This window comes from Cydia strobilella, chromosome Z (assembly GCF_947568885.1).
Source record: "Cydia strobilella chromosome Z, ilCydStro3.1, whole genome shotgun sequence".
NCBI classification, from domain to species: domain Eukaryota; kingdom Metazoa; phylum Arthropoda; class Insecta; order Lepidoptera; family Tortricidae; genus Cydia; species Cydia strobilella.
In genome coordinates, this window is record NC_086068.1 from 26,378,053 (window position 1) to 26,397,143 (window position 19,091).

The window sequence follows — 19,091 nt, forward strand, 5'->3', positions numbered from 1 at the left end:
AACACGAACTAGATTTGGATTTTCATCTAATGATCCGAACAGAGAGAGGACTTTAGTATTAGTAGATGTTACCAGCCAGGATCAAAAGCAGCCTGACGGAAAGCTATTGTGTACGTCCAACCAATCAACAAACGAAAGCGTATTAACTATTACTCATTCAAATGTTCAAAGTGTTAGAAATAAATTAGAATTAGTCGCTTCAAAAACTAACAGTGATGTCATTTGTCTTTCCGAAACGTGGCTTACAAATCAACAGCTGAATATGTTTCATGTAGAAAATTATGAAATTGGCGCTTCTTTCTGTAGAACGAAACGAAAACATGGCGGAGTGGCAATATTAATAAAAAAAGGTTTAAAATATCGAAAACGTAACGACATCAGTAAGCTATCATCAGAACTAAATTGTGAGTTGGCGGCAATCGAAATTAAGACACCTAAAGTTGTTATCGTAGCTGTATATCGCGCACAATACGACTATAACGTTTTTGAAGACACTATGTCCAAAGTGCTGACGAAATTATGTCATGAAAATAAATCAATAGTTCTAGCGGGTGATTTTAATTTGGATTTCCTAAAACACTCGAAAGATACTGTAAATTTTAGAACATTACTGAGAAACTACAAATGTAAAGCATTAATCGATAAGCCAACCCGTATCACTGAAGATAGTAAAACTTGTATTGATAATTTTATAGTAGCAAATTTTGTTAAAAAGTCAGTAGAAGACAAAGTTTTGGAAGATAAAATATCAGATCACAATTTCATAGAATTAAAATATAAATTTTCAGATACAGTAAAGTGCAATAAAAGCTTAAACAATAAAATTAAAACTAGAGTTTTTAATGATGATAACAGTAATTACTTTCACTTCCTGTTTAATAGCGATGTCACACTAAGAAACACAATATTGAGTTTAGAAAATGCAAACGATAGAATGAATGCACTAGTTTCAGCCATTCATTATTATTATAATATAGCTTTTCCCGAAAAACGTATCACTGTAAAGCCCAGAAATGATACCTGGATCACAAAGGGTATTACAACCTCAAGAGAGAATCTAAATAAAATGGAGATACTACAAGCACACTTTCCTGATGATCATAGGAAAAACCGGGTTAAAGTATATAAAAAGGTGCTGAAAAAAGTTATGATTTGCTCTAAGCGGTTGGGAATCTCTGGACGAATACAGAACTCTAATAATATAGTCAAAGAAACATGGAAGGTTGTGAACGAACAGACAAACCGGTGTACTACAGGAAACTCGAATGAAATTGAAGAGGTATTAGACAAGAATGGAAATACCACAAACGATCCTTCTAAGATGGCACAAGTATTTAACGATTTTTATACTACAATAGCAGAAAAAATAACATGTAACTTAAAAGTTAGTGCGGAGGAATCCAGAAATTATGTAAATTCTGTTATGAAGCCAAACAACAAAATACATTTCGGACTTATAACACTGAAATAACTTCACATGACAATAAATAAAATAAAAAACAAAACGTCGAAAGACATACAAGCCATGGATACCAGAATATTGAAGATCATAAGATATAATGATAACATTATGGAATTACTGCTGTTTGTCTTAAATAGCTGCATGGAGGAAGGGACATTCCCAGAAATACTGAAAACCGGTAGAGTCGTACCTATCTTTAAGAAAGGTAAATCTAATGACCCAAGTAACTACAGACCAGTGTGTGTACTACCTGTCTTCTCAAAGGTCTTAGAAGCGGTGCTAAAAACCAGAATAATGGATTTTTTTGGACACAACGATCTCTTCTCACACCACCAATACGGCTTCAGAAAAGGGAAATCCACAGCCATGGTTATAAGAAGAGTCGTCGATTTTGCATTAGAGTCTATGGATGGGTCGCAGAAATGCGCAAGCATGTTTTGCGACCTATCTAAAGCTTTCGATTGTATACGGCATGATATTCTCATTCACAAACTACACCACTATGGTTTTGACGGCACAGCTTTAAAAATGATGGTCAGTTACATGCAGAATCGAATGCAAGTGGTTGAAGTTAGAAAACATGTCTCATCCCCTGAAATGTGTAAAATAGGCGTACCTCAGGGATCAATTCTGGGCCCAGTATTATTCTTGATTTATGTCAATGACTTGCCTTCGATTATACCAGAATGGGCGCAGATCAGCCTTTTTGCAGATGACACACATATTGGAGTTAGACACAAAGATCAAACATCGATGGAAAGACACCTAAGATGCATCACAGACATATTACACAAATGGTTTGAGTGTAACGGCATTGTTTTAAATAAAAATAAAAGCACATTTGTAAACTACAAAACACTTTCAAGAAAAACCAATGTAACAACCACTTTTGAGTACACTCATAATACCTACATGTTTCTTGGGCTATGAAATTGACAGTCAACTAACACATAGCACGCATATTGATAAAGTTTGTAATAGAATAGCATCGGCCAATTACGTATTGTTGAAACTAAAGCCTCTAGTTAACCTAAAAACTTTAAAAAGTGTATACTATGCCTATGTTCAAAGTGTACTAACTTATGCGATTACCATCTGGGGAAATGCAGTAGATGTAAACCGGGTATTGATTCTACAAAAACGCTCGATTAGAATAATATGCGGGGTTAATTGGCGCACATCTGCGAGGTCCTACTTTGTTAAGCTTGAACTGATGACGGTCATATCATTGTTTATATACAACTCTGTGTTAGAAATTCACAAGAAAGCAAGCACTCTACTTAAGCGTTCGGATTGTCACAATTATAATACAAGGAACAAAAGCAAACTAATACTTCCATCACTAAGATTAAAAAAGTGTCAAAAACAGGGAATTTTTTTAAAAATAAAGTTTTTCAATAAACTGCCCACAGATGTCACGGATTTACCTTTTTTTTATTTAAAAACACAGTCGACATTTTTCCAAAACCATGCCTTCTATTCGATTACTGAATATTTATCATTAAAACATATTTTAATTGACGCAAACTGTAAATCTTAGATTTCAATTATTATTAAGCGTATTTACCTTGTGTAAATCCATAATTCTCTCTCTATAAGTATAATATTGTATGAAATGTTGACTTACCATGTAATGATCATATTACGTTATGGTTAATTAATAAACTAAACTAAACTAAAATACTATTTTAACAGACTTCAGATTTCAACGTCAACCAATTATTTTCATATTTTTTTCAAACATCTTAATCTCATAATAATACTATTTTTTGTAACCACAAAATATGTCAATGTAGAGGTAATTAAACGTTCTTTTAACTGATACGAATATTAATTAGGTAGTTCAATTAGGCTAAGAGCTAGACTCAAATTAGTCCGATTTGTGCAAAAGGTGGGATTTTTTCGATAGCCAATGTATGAGAATTGTAAGGGGGAAATTCAAAGGGCTGGTGGGGGTAACGGCACCATTTTTCAGCCCGGCAACATCGGGTTTCTAGGAGCTTAGGAACCCTACTGTAAGGATCAAATGTCAAACTGCGGTGCGCTATTTTTGCAAACGAGACTTTACTGACAGCCCGGTCTAGATGTAATAGGATCCTACATCCGCGTACTTCAACCGCGGGGGCGCCGTCTTTAGCGATCACGTCATCACGCACACTACAACAAACATTATGCCTCTACACACACGCACACAAACAAATATTATCGGTCCCACAGCTGACGGGGAGCTCCGACATGGCTGAAATGATCGGAAGCGCATATATAGTGGCTTGGCGGAACAGGCTTTAGGTTACTTTTCGCTCATGTCGTCGCAAACATGGACATATTTGGTATCAGTGCATTCAGTGTGATGTCCTGAACACAAATATATGAGATGACAAGCGCGAAAGTGGTGGGGGTAGTTGGTGTAACGTCAAAAATTCGGCAGTACAAAGTTTTTACTTTTTTTAATCATACCATGTGGGGTATCAAATGAAAGGGCTTTGTGAGTAGATCACAAATATATAACATACTGTATCATTTTCACTACTTCGTTTAACAAATTATTAGAAAACATTCAAGAATCTCACAATCCACAGTCAACTGTGGATTGTGAGATTCTTGAAGTCAGTTGACTTTGAACTGCTCTAAATTGAAAATGACTGAATGAATCATTCCAAAATACATACCAAGTGACTGTGAATATCCTCTATATAACATTAAAAAATAAATAACCAGATATAACCAAAAATAAGAAAACTACATCAAGTTAAAAAAAAGTATAATTTTGGCACGATGGGCATGCCCACAACCCTAATTGAGTCCCCGAGTAAAATTACGCCGATTTTTCCGCACACGCTTTCTCAGAAATTTAAGTACGCAGAGAAGTTGGCATAATATTGATACGCGGATTTACTTTTCATAGAATGATCATTTGCCGTCACGATTACCCGAGTAGTAACCATTGGTCGAAACACCAGTAGGTAGAGTGATCATTTGGTACCTATTAATTAGAAGTTCTTGCATGTTAATATCAGCTGGCCACAGAGTCCTAATTATTTGCAAGAATAAAGATTATTTACTAACAGGGGCAATTATTTTTAGCTTATGGGAGTTATGGGTCTTAGAAAGCTTAAACATTCACAAATTAGTACAATTTCCTAAAATAATGCCAGCTTTTAATTTACAGTTGTAGGAGTTTTTTTAGCGTAGTTAGCGTAGCGTTTAGTTTTATATTTATCTATGTATAAAAAGTGCTATCTATGACTCAATGAATCAATGTTGTAAGTAACGCAATTGCAGAATTACTAATTTAACTGTTAAATAGTAAAATTTTTAATATTTAGAACTGTAATTTTATTCGAAAATCACTTTTTCACCACACCAGCTGGTAAAGGCTGATTGTTCAAAAACTGATGAGAAAGTTAAATTAAATTAATTAATAAGATGCAAATTTTGAGTTGTTTCTTTATGTTAGCTGGTAGAATTGGCTTTTAAATGATGATTTTGAATGATAAATATTTAATGACGTTCATTTGGATTTTGGATTTGATTTTGTTTGATATCTTACAGTAAATATTTTCTTCGGGCTGGTGTGGTGAAACTTTTTGCAACCCTCGCAACGCTCAAGATTCCATTTTCCGCTACTCTAACTCTATTAATTATAAGGTATTCAAATTATGGTGTATTTTAAACATGTCAAAGCATGTGCTACTGTTAGAAATTTATCTTAAAGATATTTTTTTATAAGTTAGGCAATTATTAATTTAAATAAAATCTTGAACTTGCGTCTTTTTTGTAAACTAAAGCTATGTATAAAAAATATTTTTACGCCAATTATTTTAACATTTTATTAATTTACAACAAAGCCGAAATTTCGAGAAAAATGTGTTAATTAATAATTGTCCAACAACAGTACATTATTTAACATGTTTAAAATACACCATAGTTTTTTCAAATTTTTAAGTGAATAGATTTAGATTGAGATTTATTTATTTCATAATATTAAATTATTTTAAGCTAATCTATACAAATTTAATACCTTTAGGAATGTTTTTTCATTTGTTAAATATTAATAGTTTATGATATATTGGCAAAAAACAAAATACTTACCATCCATACTTAATATGATAAAAGCGAAAGTCTGTCTGTGTGTTACCTCTTCACATTTAAATCGCTGAACTGATTTAGTTAAAATTTAGTTAATATGATAAAAGCGAAAGTCTGTCTGTGTGTTACCTCTTCACATTTAAACCGCTGAACTGATTTAGTTGAAATTTAGCATAGAGATAGTTTGAGTTCAGGATAGTAAGTAAGTAAGTAAGTAAATATTCTTTATTGCACCAAAATTATACATTTTACATACGTGTAAAACTACAAAGAAATATTTAAAGAAAAAATAGTTAAAAATAGTTTTTATCCCGAAAATTATCCCTTAAGAGGGTGAAAAGAGGGGTGGAATCATGGTGGAATTGAGATAATTAATTAGTTGTCTGATAATTTGTGTGCAGGCGCCAAACTTACTCTAGCTGCTGTTACTGATTCCACGCAGACGAAGTCGCGGGCAAAAACTAGTAATATTATAAATGCGAAAGTCTGTCTGTCTGTGTGTTACTCTTTACGCTTAAACCGCTGAACCGATTTAGTTGAAATTTGGTTGAGTCCCGGGAAAGGACATAGGGTAGTTTTTATGGGAATCCATAAAATGCAGATTTGATTTTAAAAAATACTAATTCCACGCAGACGAAGTCGCGGGCAAAAGCTAGTATCTTATATAACTCTTCCAATTTTTTATGTGCTTCGCGAATAAGCCTATACATATCTAGACAGTATTTTTAGGAGCAGTATATTTATTTTTCACCATTTGATTTGAACTTGTCGACTAGACTACTTAACGAAATCTTTAATAAAAATGCATAAAATCTTACAATAATTGTTCTGCTAATTAACACAGAAGCGAATTGAACGGTAAAACTAGCAAATGTCGTCTAAAAGTTAGATGTTTGGCGAAATGTTGTCTGTGAATCGATAATCTGCGAAAAATTGGTCGGGGAATCATTAGGGGTACCCCTAATAGACAACACATGTGACGTCACACTTATACGGTCTATTGAGATCGGGATGATCGTTCAAGAGTCATGATTGTTCATGAGCGAGTTCGTACTCTGACTCGTACTTGCCGATTTTCGTGTGGCTGTGACCGATGAGTAGGATGCCATTGACTAATGAGTTTTAGAACGAAAAAGTAGAAAATTAAAAAGTAAGAGGCAACCCCGATCCCGCTGATTTTCATACTTCAAATCATTTTAAAATTACTGCAGTTTATGCTGCGTAAAATTACTGCGGTTTAGTTGTTTAGTTTATTAGTTTAGTTTATTATATGTGTGTTTTCGTAAATATTGCAATCTAAATGTTTTTCGCTAGGGGTTTTTTATCTTCACACATGTAAAGTCTCCGATTGCATGTAGGTCCTAAGGAAAAAAATCATGGTCTGTTAGACACCTCGGGAACCGTCTCAGATCCCTCTTGGACGACTGCCGGAGGGGCGGAGGAGGGGCGATTCCCGGGATTCTGGAAGGATGGCGACTGTGCCTACTGAGGAAGGAGGGGCGTCCACCAGACTCCCCCGCTGGCTACCGCCCCATCGTGCTGGTGGATGAGGTCGGGAAGCTCTTCGAGAGAATCCTGGCCTCCCGTATACAGCATCACCTAGTGGAAACGGGCCCGAACTTGCATGACAGTCAGTTCGGGTTCCGTAGGGGCGGTGCACTATAGACGCGGTGGGCGCGCTGAGGGATTTTGGGGTACTTGCGGCAGGCCAGGGGAAGGGAGTGGTGGCGGTGTCACTGGATATCGTCAATGCGTTCGGGTCCCTCCCCTACTCGGTCATTGGGGAGGCACTCCGTTACCAGGGGGTGCCTCATTATCTGAGGCGTGTTGTAGAGCACTACCTGACAGCGCGGGTAGTGCTCTATGAACAGAAGGGTGTCCGGGCGCGAGGGCTATGGCATGCGGGGTTCCGCAGGGGTCTGTCTTGGGTCCCCTAATGTGGAACCTCGGTTACGACTGGGTGAGCCGGGGAGTGCAGCTTCCCCGCATGGTCACCGTATGTTATGCGGACGACACACTGGTAGCCGTGCGGGGAAAGGAGCTGGAAGAGGTGCTCAGGAGGGCGGCGGTGGCGACCGACCTCACGGTGCACCGCATAGTACTCCTAGGCCTTCGGGTCGCACTGCCAAAGACCGAGGCCATGGTCTTCGGGCGAACGAGGGCGTGGGGGCAGCTGCCGGTGGGCACTGCAGTGAGGGTGGGGGGCGAAGATGTCCAGGTCAAGGCCCACATCAAGTACTTGGGCCTTGTCCTGGACAGTAGGTGGAATTTCGAGGAGCACTTTACGAGACTGGCTCCTCGTCTCGTGGGTGCTGCCTTGGCTCTGGGCCGCCTACTGCCTAATCTGGGGGGGCCGAATGCTCCATGTAGGCGGCTATATGCGGGGGTCGTCCGGAGCATTGCGCTCTACGGTGCGCCAATTTGGGCCGGTCGAATGACGGGACGCGCGAGGGCATTGCTCCGTCGGCCGCAGAGAGTGGTGGCCCAGAGGATGGTGAGGGCCTACCGCACCACCTCTCACGCAGCGACATGCTTCCTTGCCGGCACCCCGCCTTGGGAGCTGGACGCGGGGGTGCTGGCGGAGAGGTACCGGCTGAGTGCGGAAGCCAGGGGGCGTGGGGAGCTCCCAGACGCGGAGGAGGCTGAGAGGGTGTTGCGGGCAGCCGCGGAGCGCCTGCGACAGAGATGGAGGGAGGCCTTGGAGGATAGCCACTATGGAACTCGAACTATAGGGGCTATTCTCCCGGTAATGGACGAGTGGGTGGAGAGGAGCAAGGGGGCCCTGACATACAGGATGACGCAGGTGGTGTCCGGACACGGCTGTTTCGGACACTACCTGCACAAAATACAGAGGGAGCCGGGGCCCCGGTGCCATGAATGTGGGTCTGCGGACGATACGGCCCAGCACACTCTGGTAGAGTGTAGTCGCTGGGTCGTGGAGACAGCTGCCCTCAGGGTGCGCACAGCATCATAGCGGCGATGCTGGGCAGCGAGATTAATTGGAAAGCGGTGGCCTCCTTCTGCGAACAAGTCATGTCGCAGAAGGAGGCGGCGGAGAGGGAGCGCGAAGCCGATCCTGACGCGCTGCCTCTCCGACTCCGACGCAGGCGGCGGGGCGGGCGGGGTCGAAGGCGAAGAGAGTATGGTCGCCTCGATCCCTAGTGGGGCCAGCGGGTACGGGACCCGCATTGCACGGCTCCACATACGTCGTCGGGGGGGGGATCAAGCGTTTCTGATCCCCTCCATTGCGCGGGTGTCCTGGCACCAAGTGGGGCTGCCGGCGGGCGCCATGGTGGAGTGAAGCGTACTCGATCCCATGGCGCTCTCGCAAACGGCAAAGAGGGTGTAACGCCGGAGTGGGTTTAGTGGGTAGCGCCAAGTTCTCCCTCCCCTTCCCGCGGCCTGGGGGACGTTGCGTAAATGCATTTCCCACTCCGAAAATAAAAAAAAAGGTCTGTTAGGTACTTTAATTACTGATTTAGAAAAATTACCTTGTCTTGTTTGGTTTCCTCGCATTCGATATGAAAAGTAGAGTGTTTAACTCGGGAGAAAGGCACCATTTCCGTCTCAGACTATTGGCGCTCGAACGCAGTGTGAGCGCCAAACTACCTCGAAAGAAATGAGTGCCTTTCAACCCTTGGTTAACAATCTACTAAATATGATCGTGTAACTGGATCGTGTCTACGCTAACAAATGGGCCACATGGCGTTGACTCACTAATAAAATAATTAAGTATGGAATAGTATCCCAACACGTGGCGTTCATATAGTAAAAAGTGAAAAATGTATCAGAAACTCATGCGAACAAAAACTCACGTGGTATTTTCATACATTTAACTTTTCTATTGGCGTTAAGAGGCCGTAGTCGATTTTGGAGCAAAAATGTAAAATTGATAGATTGTCGTTGAAATTATACACGTTTTGTTACGTAATATCTAAATAACAAGTATTGATTTCTATTAGCACGTCTTCTCATCTTGCCTTTTAATAATGAGGTCGCGAGCGTGCGTCAGCGGTAATGCATGAAGAGAGGGGGGATGAGGGGGGGGGGGGTGTAGGGGCAGGGTATGTGTTTTTAAAAATTCATCAAAAAATCATGGTGGTAAATTATACAAATTGATGTATAAGAATAGTTTCAGCAAATGTTGTAGATTGTTTAAGTATCAAAATTACGTTGAAATTAAGTCGATTTTTAGAGAAATTGTCACTTGCTTTGAAGTAATTTCTGGAGAAAATTGATTTCGTCTAACTTTCATTTACACTACTTCAAAGTCATAACAATAAAAATGTAGTCTGATAAACGTCAAGTACAGGATATGTGTAATACAAAATTACCATGTTTAGCAGTCCAAACTTTACGAAATTTACAAATAAGAGCGACAAAATCAGTGCTTTACGCGCGTTTACCTAAACGTCCATCAGAAAAGCAAACATTACTAATTTAGTGAGTCTGTTTTCAAAAAATGTATCTGATAAAAGGTAAGATAAGAAGACGTGCATTAGAAACCTGTACTTGTTATTTCAATCAGGTAACAAAAGGTGTAAAATTTCACGGACTAAATCTATCAATTTTACATTTTTGCGACTAAAATCGACACCGGCCTCTTAACAATTAAATATTGTCACCCTGACTACACCTCTAAGCTTTCTTACTACAACACCCTATGTTGTCACAACTTCGTATGTATATTATAAAATAGATAAAAACCTAAGAAGTGCCCTTGGTCGACGAAATTGTGTACAGAATTGATATGGAAGTGGAACTTACGTCAAAAATTAAATATAGGTGTCTACTTATGGAAGCTCGCAACTCCTCGGGGCCACAACATATACGTAATCGACCCTATAAAAACGTGTCTAATTGGTTGGTTGGTATTGGTGGTAATTGGTAGCAGGTTTCTTTAATTTTCTTTGATGTTGACAATACACGTCCTCCACTTCCACGTAGGAGGCCGGACACCGAGGCCTTTAAGGGTCCAAGCTGGTGGTGTAGCCGTGGAGCAAGTGGCGGTCTCCACTTTCTTGGGATTCGCGATTGACCAAAACCTAACATGGGCCAGTCATATCGACATGTTGTGCGGTAAATTGGGTGGAGCATGCTTCGCACTGGGCCGGCTCGCGCGTGTCGTACCGCGGCATGTCGTGAGAGCCAGCTACTTCGCGACGGTTCATTCGCTGCTGCAGTACGGTGTGGAATTATGGGGGCGCGCGGCGGACTGGCAGCGCGCATTCAGACTTCAAAAAAGAGCCGTGCGTTCGGTAGCGCAGGTGGCCCAAGATACCTCGGCGAGGCCTTGCTTTAAAGAATTAGGTATTCTAACTTTACCCTCACTAATAATATACCAGATAGCAATCTACGTACACATGAACCAATCTGAATATAAAACACGCGCGGACTCCGGTCGCCCTTTACGGAACCCAAGCACTGCTTCCGGTACAAAGAAGACTCGCACGGTCGAACAAGGTAACACACGTAATGGGCCCTACTATTTACAATAGGCTACCTGAGACAGTCACTTCAGCTCCTTCATTGATTAGTTTTAAGTCGAAACTAAAAAGTTGGCTTCTCGAGCACACGTTCTATAATTATGACGAATTTTTAAATGTTTAGTTAATTATTTTATTTTATTAACCCATTTACAGTTAATAAATAAATTGTATCCGTATTTGACCTGTTATATTAGAAATATAATAAATAATATGAGTATGAGTACACGAGTCAAAAAATAGTTTTTTTTTGTCTTGTCTAGAATCTAGTTTTATGTATGTATTTTACGAACAATCCCAAAATACTTCAAAAGTCCTTGTTATCTGGGGGCACGGTAGTGCCCCCGCCATGTCGAGCAAAACAAAGAGGCACGGCCGTACCATCCTTTTCTCGAAGCCACTCAGGCCATTTTCAACGTTCTGTAATTTTGTGATAGCTAAAGCTAGAACCCTGAATTTTCAGTGACGTATAGAGACATGATTTAGATATATTCTGAATAACATGTAATTTGAACATGTAGTTCAAGTATTATTGCATGTCAAAGTTCCTTAGTTTTGTCACTGACCCACTCACTCACGATCATCATAATTCTAAGGTACTTCTAGAAGACCCACAAGCTCCAAATTTGAAACGTTATTAGTTTTTAGCGTATTAAGCCAATAAAAACTTAAAAATACTGCAATATCAGTCACGTTTTAACTGCACAAGTAAGTTTGTAATCCTATATAAACATATGCAATAACAAAGTTACGTTTGTAGTTCCTAAAATTAGTATGTTATACTTAACTACACACACTACATCGTACACTGCATTGTACGATGTGAGTATGAATGAAGATGTGTATAATTATGATATGTGTATACATAGTATGAGTATGGTATGGGTGTGAGTACACGAAAAGAAGGACTGCCTACAAAAAGAGATTAGATCCCATCAAAAACATTACATGTAAAAAGATGCAAGTCTCGCAACCCAGTTCTTCTACTACAAAAAAGTTTTTAGATGTAATGTGATACCAAATCGGTTATTTTAGTCAGTGCCAGGGGGTGTTAAAACCGTAACAATATTAGATACTTACCTTTTTTTTAATTCATATAATGACTTGGCAATCGCACACAATGCTTTACTTGTATCTTGTATGTGTATTGCTCAAGCTGTAGGTATGTCATTATTAGGGCTAGCGCTATGTTCAATTAGGATTATTTCAAATATTTGACGAATTGTCTTTATGTCATTATGTAGCCGTGCGATTGCTAAGTCATTATAAGTATAAAAAAATAAAGGTAAGTATCTAATATTGTTACGGTTTTAACACCCCCTGGCACTGACTAAAATAACCGACTTGGTATCACATTACATCTCAAAACTTTTTTTTAGTAGAAGAACTGGGTTGCGAGCCTTGCATCTTTTTACATGTAATGTTTTTAATGGGATTAATAATACAGAGTAAAAGGTTGGAGTGTCCTGATAAGTATAATATATTATACATTTGACAGGAGGTCGAGCTGTTCCATAATAACAATAAGGTATTTGACAACATTAAAAATATATAACGAATTGCTGTCATCCTGAAAGATAATAAACTAATAAAGTATATTTCACTATATTTGAATGTAAATTATGTTTAGTTTTTGGAAAATAAACGAAAGAAAATTTAATATTTTTTTGAAATTTCATCACGGACGTGAACGCTCTGTGATTGGTCAACGCTCGGATGACGTCACAGGCGGGTAAACATTCTTGATTGCCTTGAGTGTTTTAACAGTTTTATTTGTATTTAGTTAATTTTAGTTATTGTTCCACAGTTTTCTGATATATTCCGATTTATCCGTATATCTAGTAGCACAATATTCATAAGAATCTCAAAATGGAGCCGAAATATGTGAAAGCTGATAGCGGCAACCTACCAGACATAGACGCATTAATGGTTGCACTTTTCTTTAAAGATAATACGGATTACTATGCTGCGGAACTTAGAAATGTAAAAACAGCTGTGTGAGTATACGTAGAAATTGTTTATTTACGAACATTTCGATTTCGAATACGATGACGAGAATAGTATCTCCATACTGCACTTTAGTTTGAAAGAAAAAGTATGCTACTAACTACCTACTAATCCTGGAAGAGCTATGTTATGAGGTTATGTAGTAATATATTAAATACCTAAATACAACAAAATCCGCTGCTTTAACTACCATATTTATTTACAGTTAAATATTACTTACATCGAAGTGGTCTTCACACATAAAACATTTGTATGCGCTAAAATGCTCTTTGGGTCTCTTCGCGCTAGTTTTAACCACATTTTTCTTTTTTTGGGATTCGTTGGAACGGAAACAAACAATTTATCTGGATTTTTATAGTCGTACTTGAACATTGCGGCACTATACACCATTTATATACCATTTTACAGTGAAATAATCAATTCAATGCACATAACACATAAACCATAAGATTTACTAAGGTCATTGACTGAGTTTTCTCGCGTATGACGTCACACGTGTCACGTGATTAGCCCCTTTGCAAAAACAGCGTTTAAGGCGCGTTCAAAATAAATAAACTTTAACATTGTTTTTTTATATTTAATACAGGAAATTTCACGGAAATATTAATGTAGTGTAATTATTTAGTTATAAACAATCAATTAAAACCATTTTCAAAAATTTGTCAAATAGCCTATTAAGCAATATAGTAGTGGCAATGTACTACTGCCCTACTACTACTAGTACCCTAGTCAAATCGTGTTCACAGACAATACAGATATGTCAATTCTACTGCGACCAGGAGCACTTCCTATGTCTTTACTTCACGTCACTAGATTTGAATCATTTCAATAATCATCTAAATACCAGCGTGCGACCGTAATTATTTATGCTTATCGCTACCATAAAAATATTGTCCGCTGGTCGTAATATTCAAAGTACGTTACGATACGTTATAAGGAAGACATAAGTGGCTTAAGTTCGAAGGTGCCACCTAGGGCGAGGTGGTCCGAGGCGTACACGTCGTTGGGCAGCTTGCCTAGCGCCTGGCACTCGGCCGCTGTCGGCAGCCGCAGCCTCTCCACTAGCTTCATGCTGCTGCAGCAGCTGCAACAAATATTACATCTAACGAATATATTACGTCAACACCTACAGCGAGCTTATATTACGAGAGCCATGTACCTACCATAATTTAGCCTAATAACATTTAGATAAAAATGTTTTTAAATATTTGTAAATACTAATAAATATAAAATTCAGGTATAAAAGAATAAAATAAAATAAATAAAACGAATAAAACAAATAAAAATAAATACATGTACTGGTATATTTATATCTGTGATGTACATTTTATTCACCATTCATAAGTGCTAGTTGCTAGGCCTACATGAATAAAGTATATTTAAACTTGAAATAAAATAAAGAATGTAAATAAGGTATATAAAATAAATATAGTAAATAAAGTATATAAAGTATATACCTAGAGTAAATAGAGTAAATAAAATAGAGGAAATAGAACATAAACATGAAAAATAAACGACATAAACGAAATAACTAAAGGAAATAAATAAATAAAAAACCGGCCAAGTGCGAGTCGGACTCGCGCACCGAGGGTTCCGTACATTACACAATTTTAACAATGTATTTTTATGTGAAACGTGAGTGAAAGGTAAATTGCGGTTTACGATTTATGACGTATTAAAAAAAACTACTTGCTAGATCTCGTTCAAACCAATTTTCGGTGGAAGTTTGCATGGTAATGTACATCATATATTTATTTAGTTTTATCATTCTCTTTATTTTAGAAGTTACAGATGGGGGGGGACCCATTTTACCACTTTGGAAGTGTCTCTCGTGCAAACTATTCAGTTTAGAAAAAAATGATATTAGAAACCTCAATATCATTTTTGAAGACCTATCCATAGATACCCCACATCCACAGGGTTTGATGAAAAAAAAAACAAATTTCAGTTCCAAGTATGGGGGAACCCCCAAAATTTACTGTTTTTTTCTTCTACTTTTGTGTGAAAATCTTAATGCGGTTCACAGAATACATCTACTTTCCAAATTTTTATTGTTTATTTTAAGAATTCGATGTGACATGCGGTTTTTATAATTACTTATGTACTCGTAGTTGAACTGACACGTTTAAATTGGATTCGATATTTTTCTACTTTGTTGTTTAAGGGGCTACCCAAGGTTTTCATCGATTTTTGACAAGTTTTGAATCGTATCTCCTCCTTTTGCACTACATATAGGTATATAGGTAGAATTATAAGACAAGCGGCTATCGGTTCTTCAATCTTTTATCTCCATTTTTGTCTACCGGATTGTGAAAAAAATGAATACTTATTTATTTATGATTGTTTTAAACATTGTCTAAAAAAACACTTTTTTCGTATCTCGATTGCTGTGAAAGATCTTACTTATACGAAATCTACATATTTGGGTTCGTCTTAGACGTCTCTACCTAAAAATTTGTTTAAGGTTTTAATTTTAAACTAATTAACACAAAAGTTATGGCCAGAAAACCAGTTTTTTGGCCTAAAATTGTTCAACTTTGATGCCAAATATTTCGAAAACAATGAACTTTGAAGTAAATATGGGATACTATATTGCTAAAATCCGTTGCTGTTAATATGATAAGCTACAAAAAACATTAGAAAACTAAGGGATTCAAATCGAAGGTCATTGGGGCATGGGATCCCCTTAAAGTTTTTTTTTTGACATCACATATGTATATTGTAACTTCTTTATTACTTTGACATTGTTATTTTAATTTTCAACGTATTTTTTTTTCATTGTATTTTGATTTAAAGGATACCTAAATAGATGATCTAATAATAGCACTGTATTTGTGAAATTTTTAATAGTTTTTAATGAATGTGAATATGATTGTTTCCTTAATTTAATGATTTTAGACGAGACTTATTTTGAGAGTATTTATTTTATTTGGTCGTTTTTGTTCGCATTTGGCTTGGATTTTCATTATTGTCTAAATGTTTTAATTTATTGTATGGGTGCGTAATGTTATTACCCGACTGCCAAAGGAGGAGGGTAATGTTTTTTTAGATTGTAGATTGGATGTGGTTGTAGATTGTTTTCTAGTTTTCTTTATCGTTTAAATGCAGGCTCCCACCCGTTCGCTGTGTCCCCATTTCCCTAATTCTCCGCGCACCTTTACCGCCCATGGGCTGAAAGTGCACATCGGGCACATACACAAAGATGTTCCCTGAGCGACACTCCCCCGCACCCACGGTTGCATCGCAGCAGCAACAGCAACGGGTTCTTGCGGACGGCAGCAGCGGTAGTACTTCAGGTTTGGATGACCTGGCTGCTCTTAGGAAGTCGGTGCGGGTGTTGCGTCACATCCCTAAAGGAGCGCGGAATCTTGCGGCAGGCAAATTGTGCGATGTGATCGATGGATGCATCAATGCCAACGGTACGGCAGAGTGGTTCGCGTTGCTGTCCTTTGCCTATTCCGCATTAAAAGCGCCGGAAGCAGCCAGTCCGGGTAACCTGACCACAAAAGTGAAACGCAACATTGAATCGGTAGGGGTTAACGATACTTTATTTGTCGAAGCCGAGTCGGGTTCCTCGAGACCGCACTCTGTCCTTGCGAGGAAGTTTTCGAGGGCGACCTCAGGGGGGCAGTCAGGGTCTTAATGTCGGACGATGCTGTGGCACCCTCGAACTCTGAAACCCTTGCCAACTTGCGGTTAAAGCACCCTGCCCCATCCCGGCCGTTGTTGTTCCCGCCTGAACCGGATAGATCTTGCCCAGCTCTCACTGTCAGGGCGGAGGAGGTTGCGCAGGCTCTAGGCTCCTTTAATAGTGTGTCGGCAGCAGGCTTGGATGGTATTCGCCCATCACATCTGAAGGAACTTATTTCAGGTTCCGCTGGCGAGAATGGCCTTCGGTTGCTGGAGAGCTTGACCAGACTGTGTAACTTCCTCCTTAGTGGTCAGCTGAACCCATAGACCTAGCATTACATAGATGCGGCCTACCGCGTGCGCCCGTAAGGGATAGACATAGATGACGTCATAAACGTGCGGATACCATATTGGTAAAAATTACCCCAATATTTGATGTCACGTTGGGGCGATTACCCTGGAGGCAAAGTTTGACGGTATTAAAATTGTTGAATAAAATGTCAATGGGCCGTTTTTTTTAGGCGTATGAACAATGAAATACCTCCTATAATTCGCGCTGGTGGTACAAAACTAAACATGTTTAGTAAATAAAACGTAAAATAAAATGTATTATGAGTTTTAATTTTATGAAATCACAAATCACAATCACATTATTCACACCAATTAATGTACACCACATTTAATCTTCACAACATTTGTTTATTTTATTTTTTGGAATTAGAAATACGAAAAAACGTAATTTAGGCGGATAATTTTACAAATAATGTTTTGTTAATTTGCGTAAATAATTGTGATATTTTTATTGAAATCGTTTGATTCTACATTGCTTTGAGTGTAACGTAATTTTACGATGTTATTCTCACATATTGCGTTAAGAGGAAGGTGTAAAATACCGTACTTACGTGTGAAAGGTTATGTTCTCATATTTTTGCTCAGAGCAGCTATTACAGCCTATTACAGAACAATTCACCATTATTTTATCAATTCAAAACGCTAACCATCACTATGTTTTATAAGAGAAAGCACCATTTCATAGAAAACAACAATAATTAAACAAGCAACGAACAAGCATGACATGTCACGTACTTATTTGTTTGCCACAATTTCGGTTGTGGCAGCGGTGGAAAAGTGAAACTATGACAAAGACAAAAAGTAATATATTGCTCTCTGTCACTACTACTGAAAGATACATAAGACTATCCCGTTCGGTCATTTCGCCCCACCCCTCATGACCGATCCATGTTATACTAGATTCATGGCTGAACCCCTTGGTATGTCCTTATATGTACGGTGCGTCCTTGTGCGCACTGTCGAAAAAGGATGGCGGTTTAAGGCCTATTGCTGTTGGCAGCGTGTTCCGCCGTTTAACTGCCAAGCTTGGTTGCTATGCTGTGCGAGGCGAAATGGCTTCCTATTTGCAACCTTGCCAGCTGGGCTTTGGGATCAAACTGGGTTGTGAGGCTGCCATCCACGCCGTCCGAGCCTTCGCGCTGGACCCGAATAACGCGGATTGCATCATCATCAAGCTGGACATTAGGAATGCTTTCAACTCTTTAGAACGCGACACTCTTCTAACAGAGGTTCTAGAGAAAGTTCCGGCTCTCTACCCTTTCTTACATCAGTGTTATTTGTCTCCTTCCAAGCTCTTCTTTAATGGTTCACTCATTCCATCTCAGGTCGCTGCTCAGCAGGGTGACCCGCTTGGCCCTCTGATTTTTAGCCTGGCTATCCAAAAAGCCATATCCAGATCTCGATCACCTTTAAACGCCTGGTACCTCGACGACGGCACTCTGGGGGGTAGGCCAGATGAGGTCGAACAGGATCTGCTTGCGCTCCTTCCTCTTTTCCGGGAGCTGGGACTCGAGATCAACTCCAGCAAGTGTGAGTTTTTTCCCTGTAGCACCGTCTCTCAACCTTCCTTCACTTTGTTTGGTACCTTACTCCCTGGTGTTATCTACCCAAAACTTTGATCTCCTGGGTACTCCGATTTTCCATGCAGCTATACCTGAGGCGTTCAAGGTGAGAGAGCAGCTCTGCTTCTTAGATCCGCTGGTGAGAGGCTAAAAAAGCTATCGGCTCATGTGGCACTTACCTTGCTGAGATCCTGCTTTGCAGTTCCCAAGGTGACGTACTTTCTGCGTACGGTACCTGCCTGGCTGCACCCCGGCCACATTGAATCGTTCGACCTTGTGGTGAAGGAATGTGCCGAGTGTGTTCTGAATGTCGACTTGAACCCGGACCAGTGTGACCTGGCTTCGTTGCCTATTCGGACCGGCGGACTTGGCATACGGCGCGTGCGGGATGTGTGCCTTCCGGCCTTCCTGGCGTCGGCGGCAGGGGTAGTGGACCTCGTCACTATAGTAGATTGTGTCACAAGGGAGCAAAATGACATATTTACGGCGAGGGCGTACAATTGA

At 39.3% G+C, this 19,091-nt stretch overlaps 1 protein-coding gene across 11 annotated transcripts in view; it reads right to left on the reverse strand.

The window, feature by feature from the left end:
• Window positions 1–13,404: 13,404 nt before the first annotated feature.
• The window catches only part of LOC134754597 (protein angel homolog 2), a 30,611-nt gene continuing 24,924 nt past the window's right edge, over window positions 13,405–19,091 (reverse strand). For 6 of the 11 annotated variants that reach the window (XM_063690913.1, XM_063690912.1, XM_063690914.1 and 3 more), the window contains exon 10: window positions 13,407–14,128. In XM_063690913.1, coding sequence (XP_063546983.1) covers window positions 13,975–14,128 — 154 coding nt within the window. In that variant the 3' untranslated portion in view covers window positions 13,407–13,974. Of the gene's footprint in view, window positions 14,129–19,091 lie in introns of all 11 variants that reach the window. The other 5 variants (XM_063690907.1, XM_063690908.1, XM_063690909.1 and 2 more) reach the window with 4 other exon arrangements.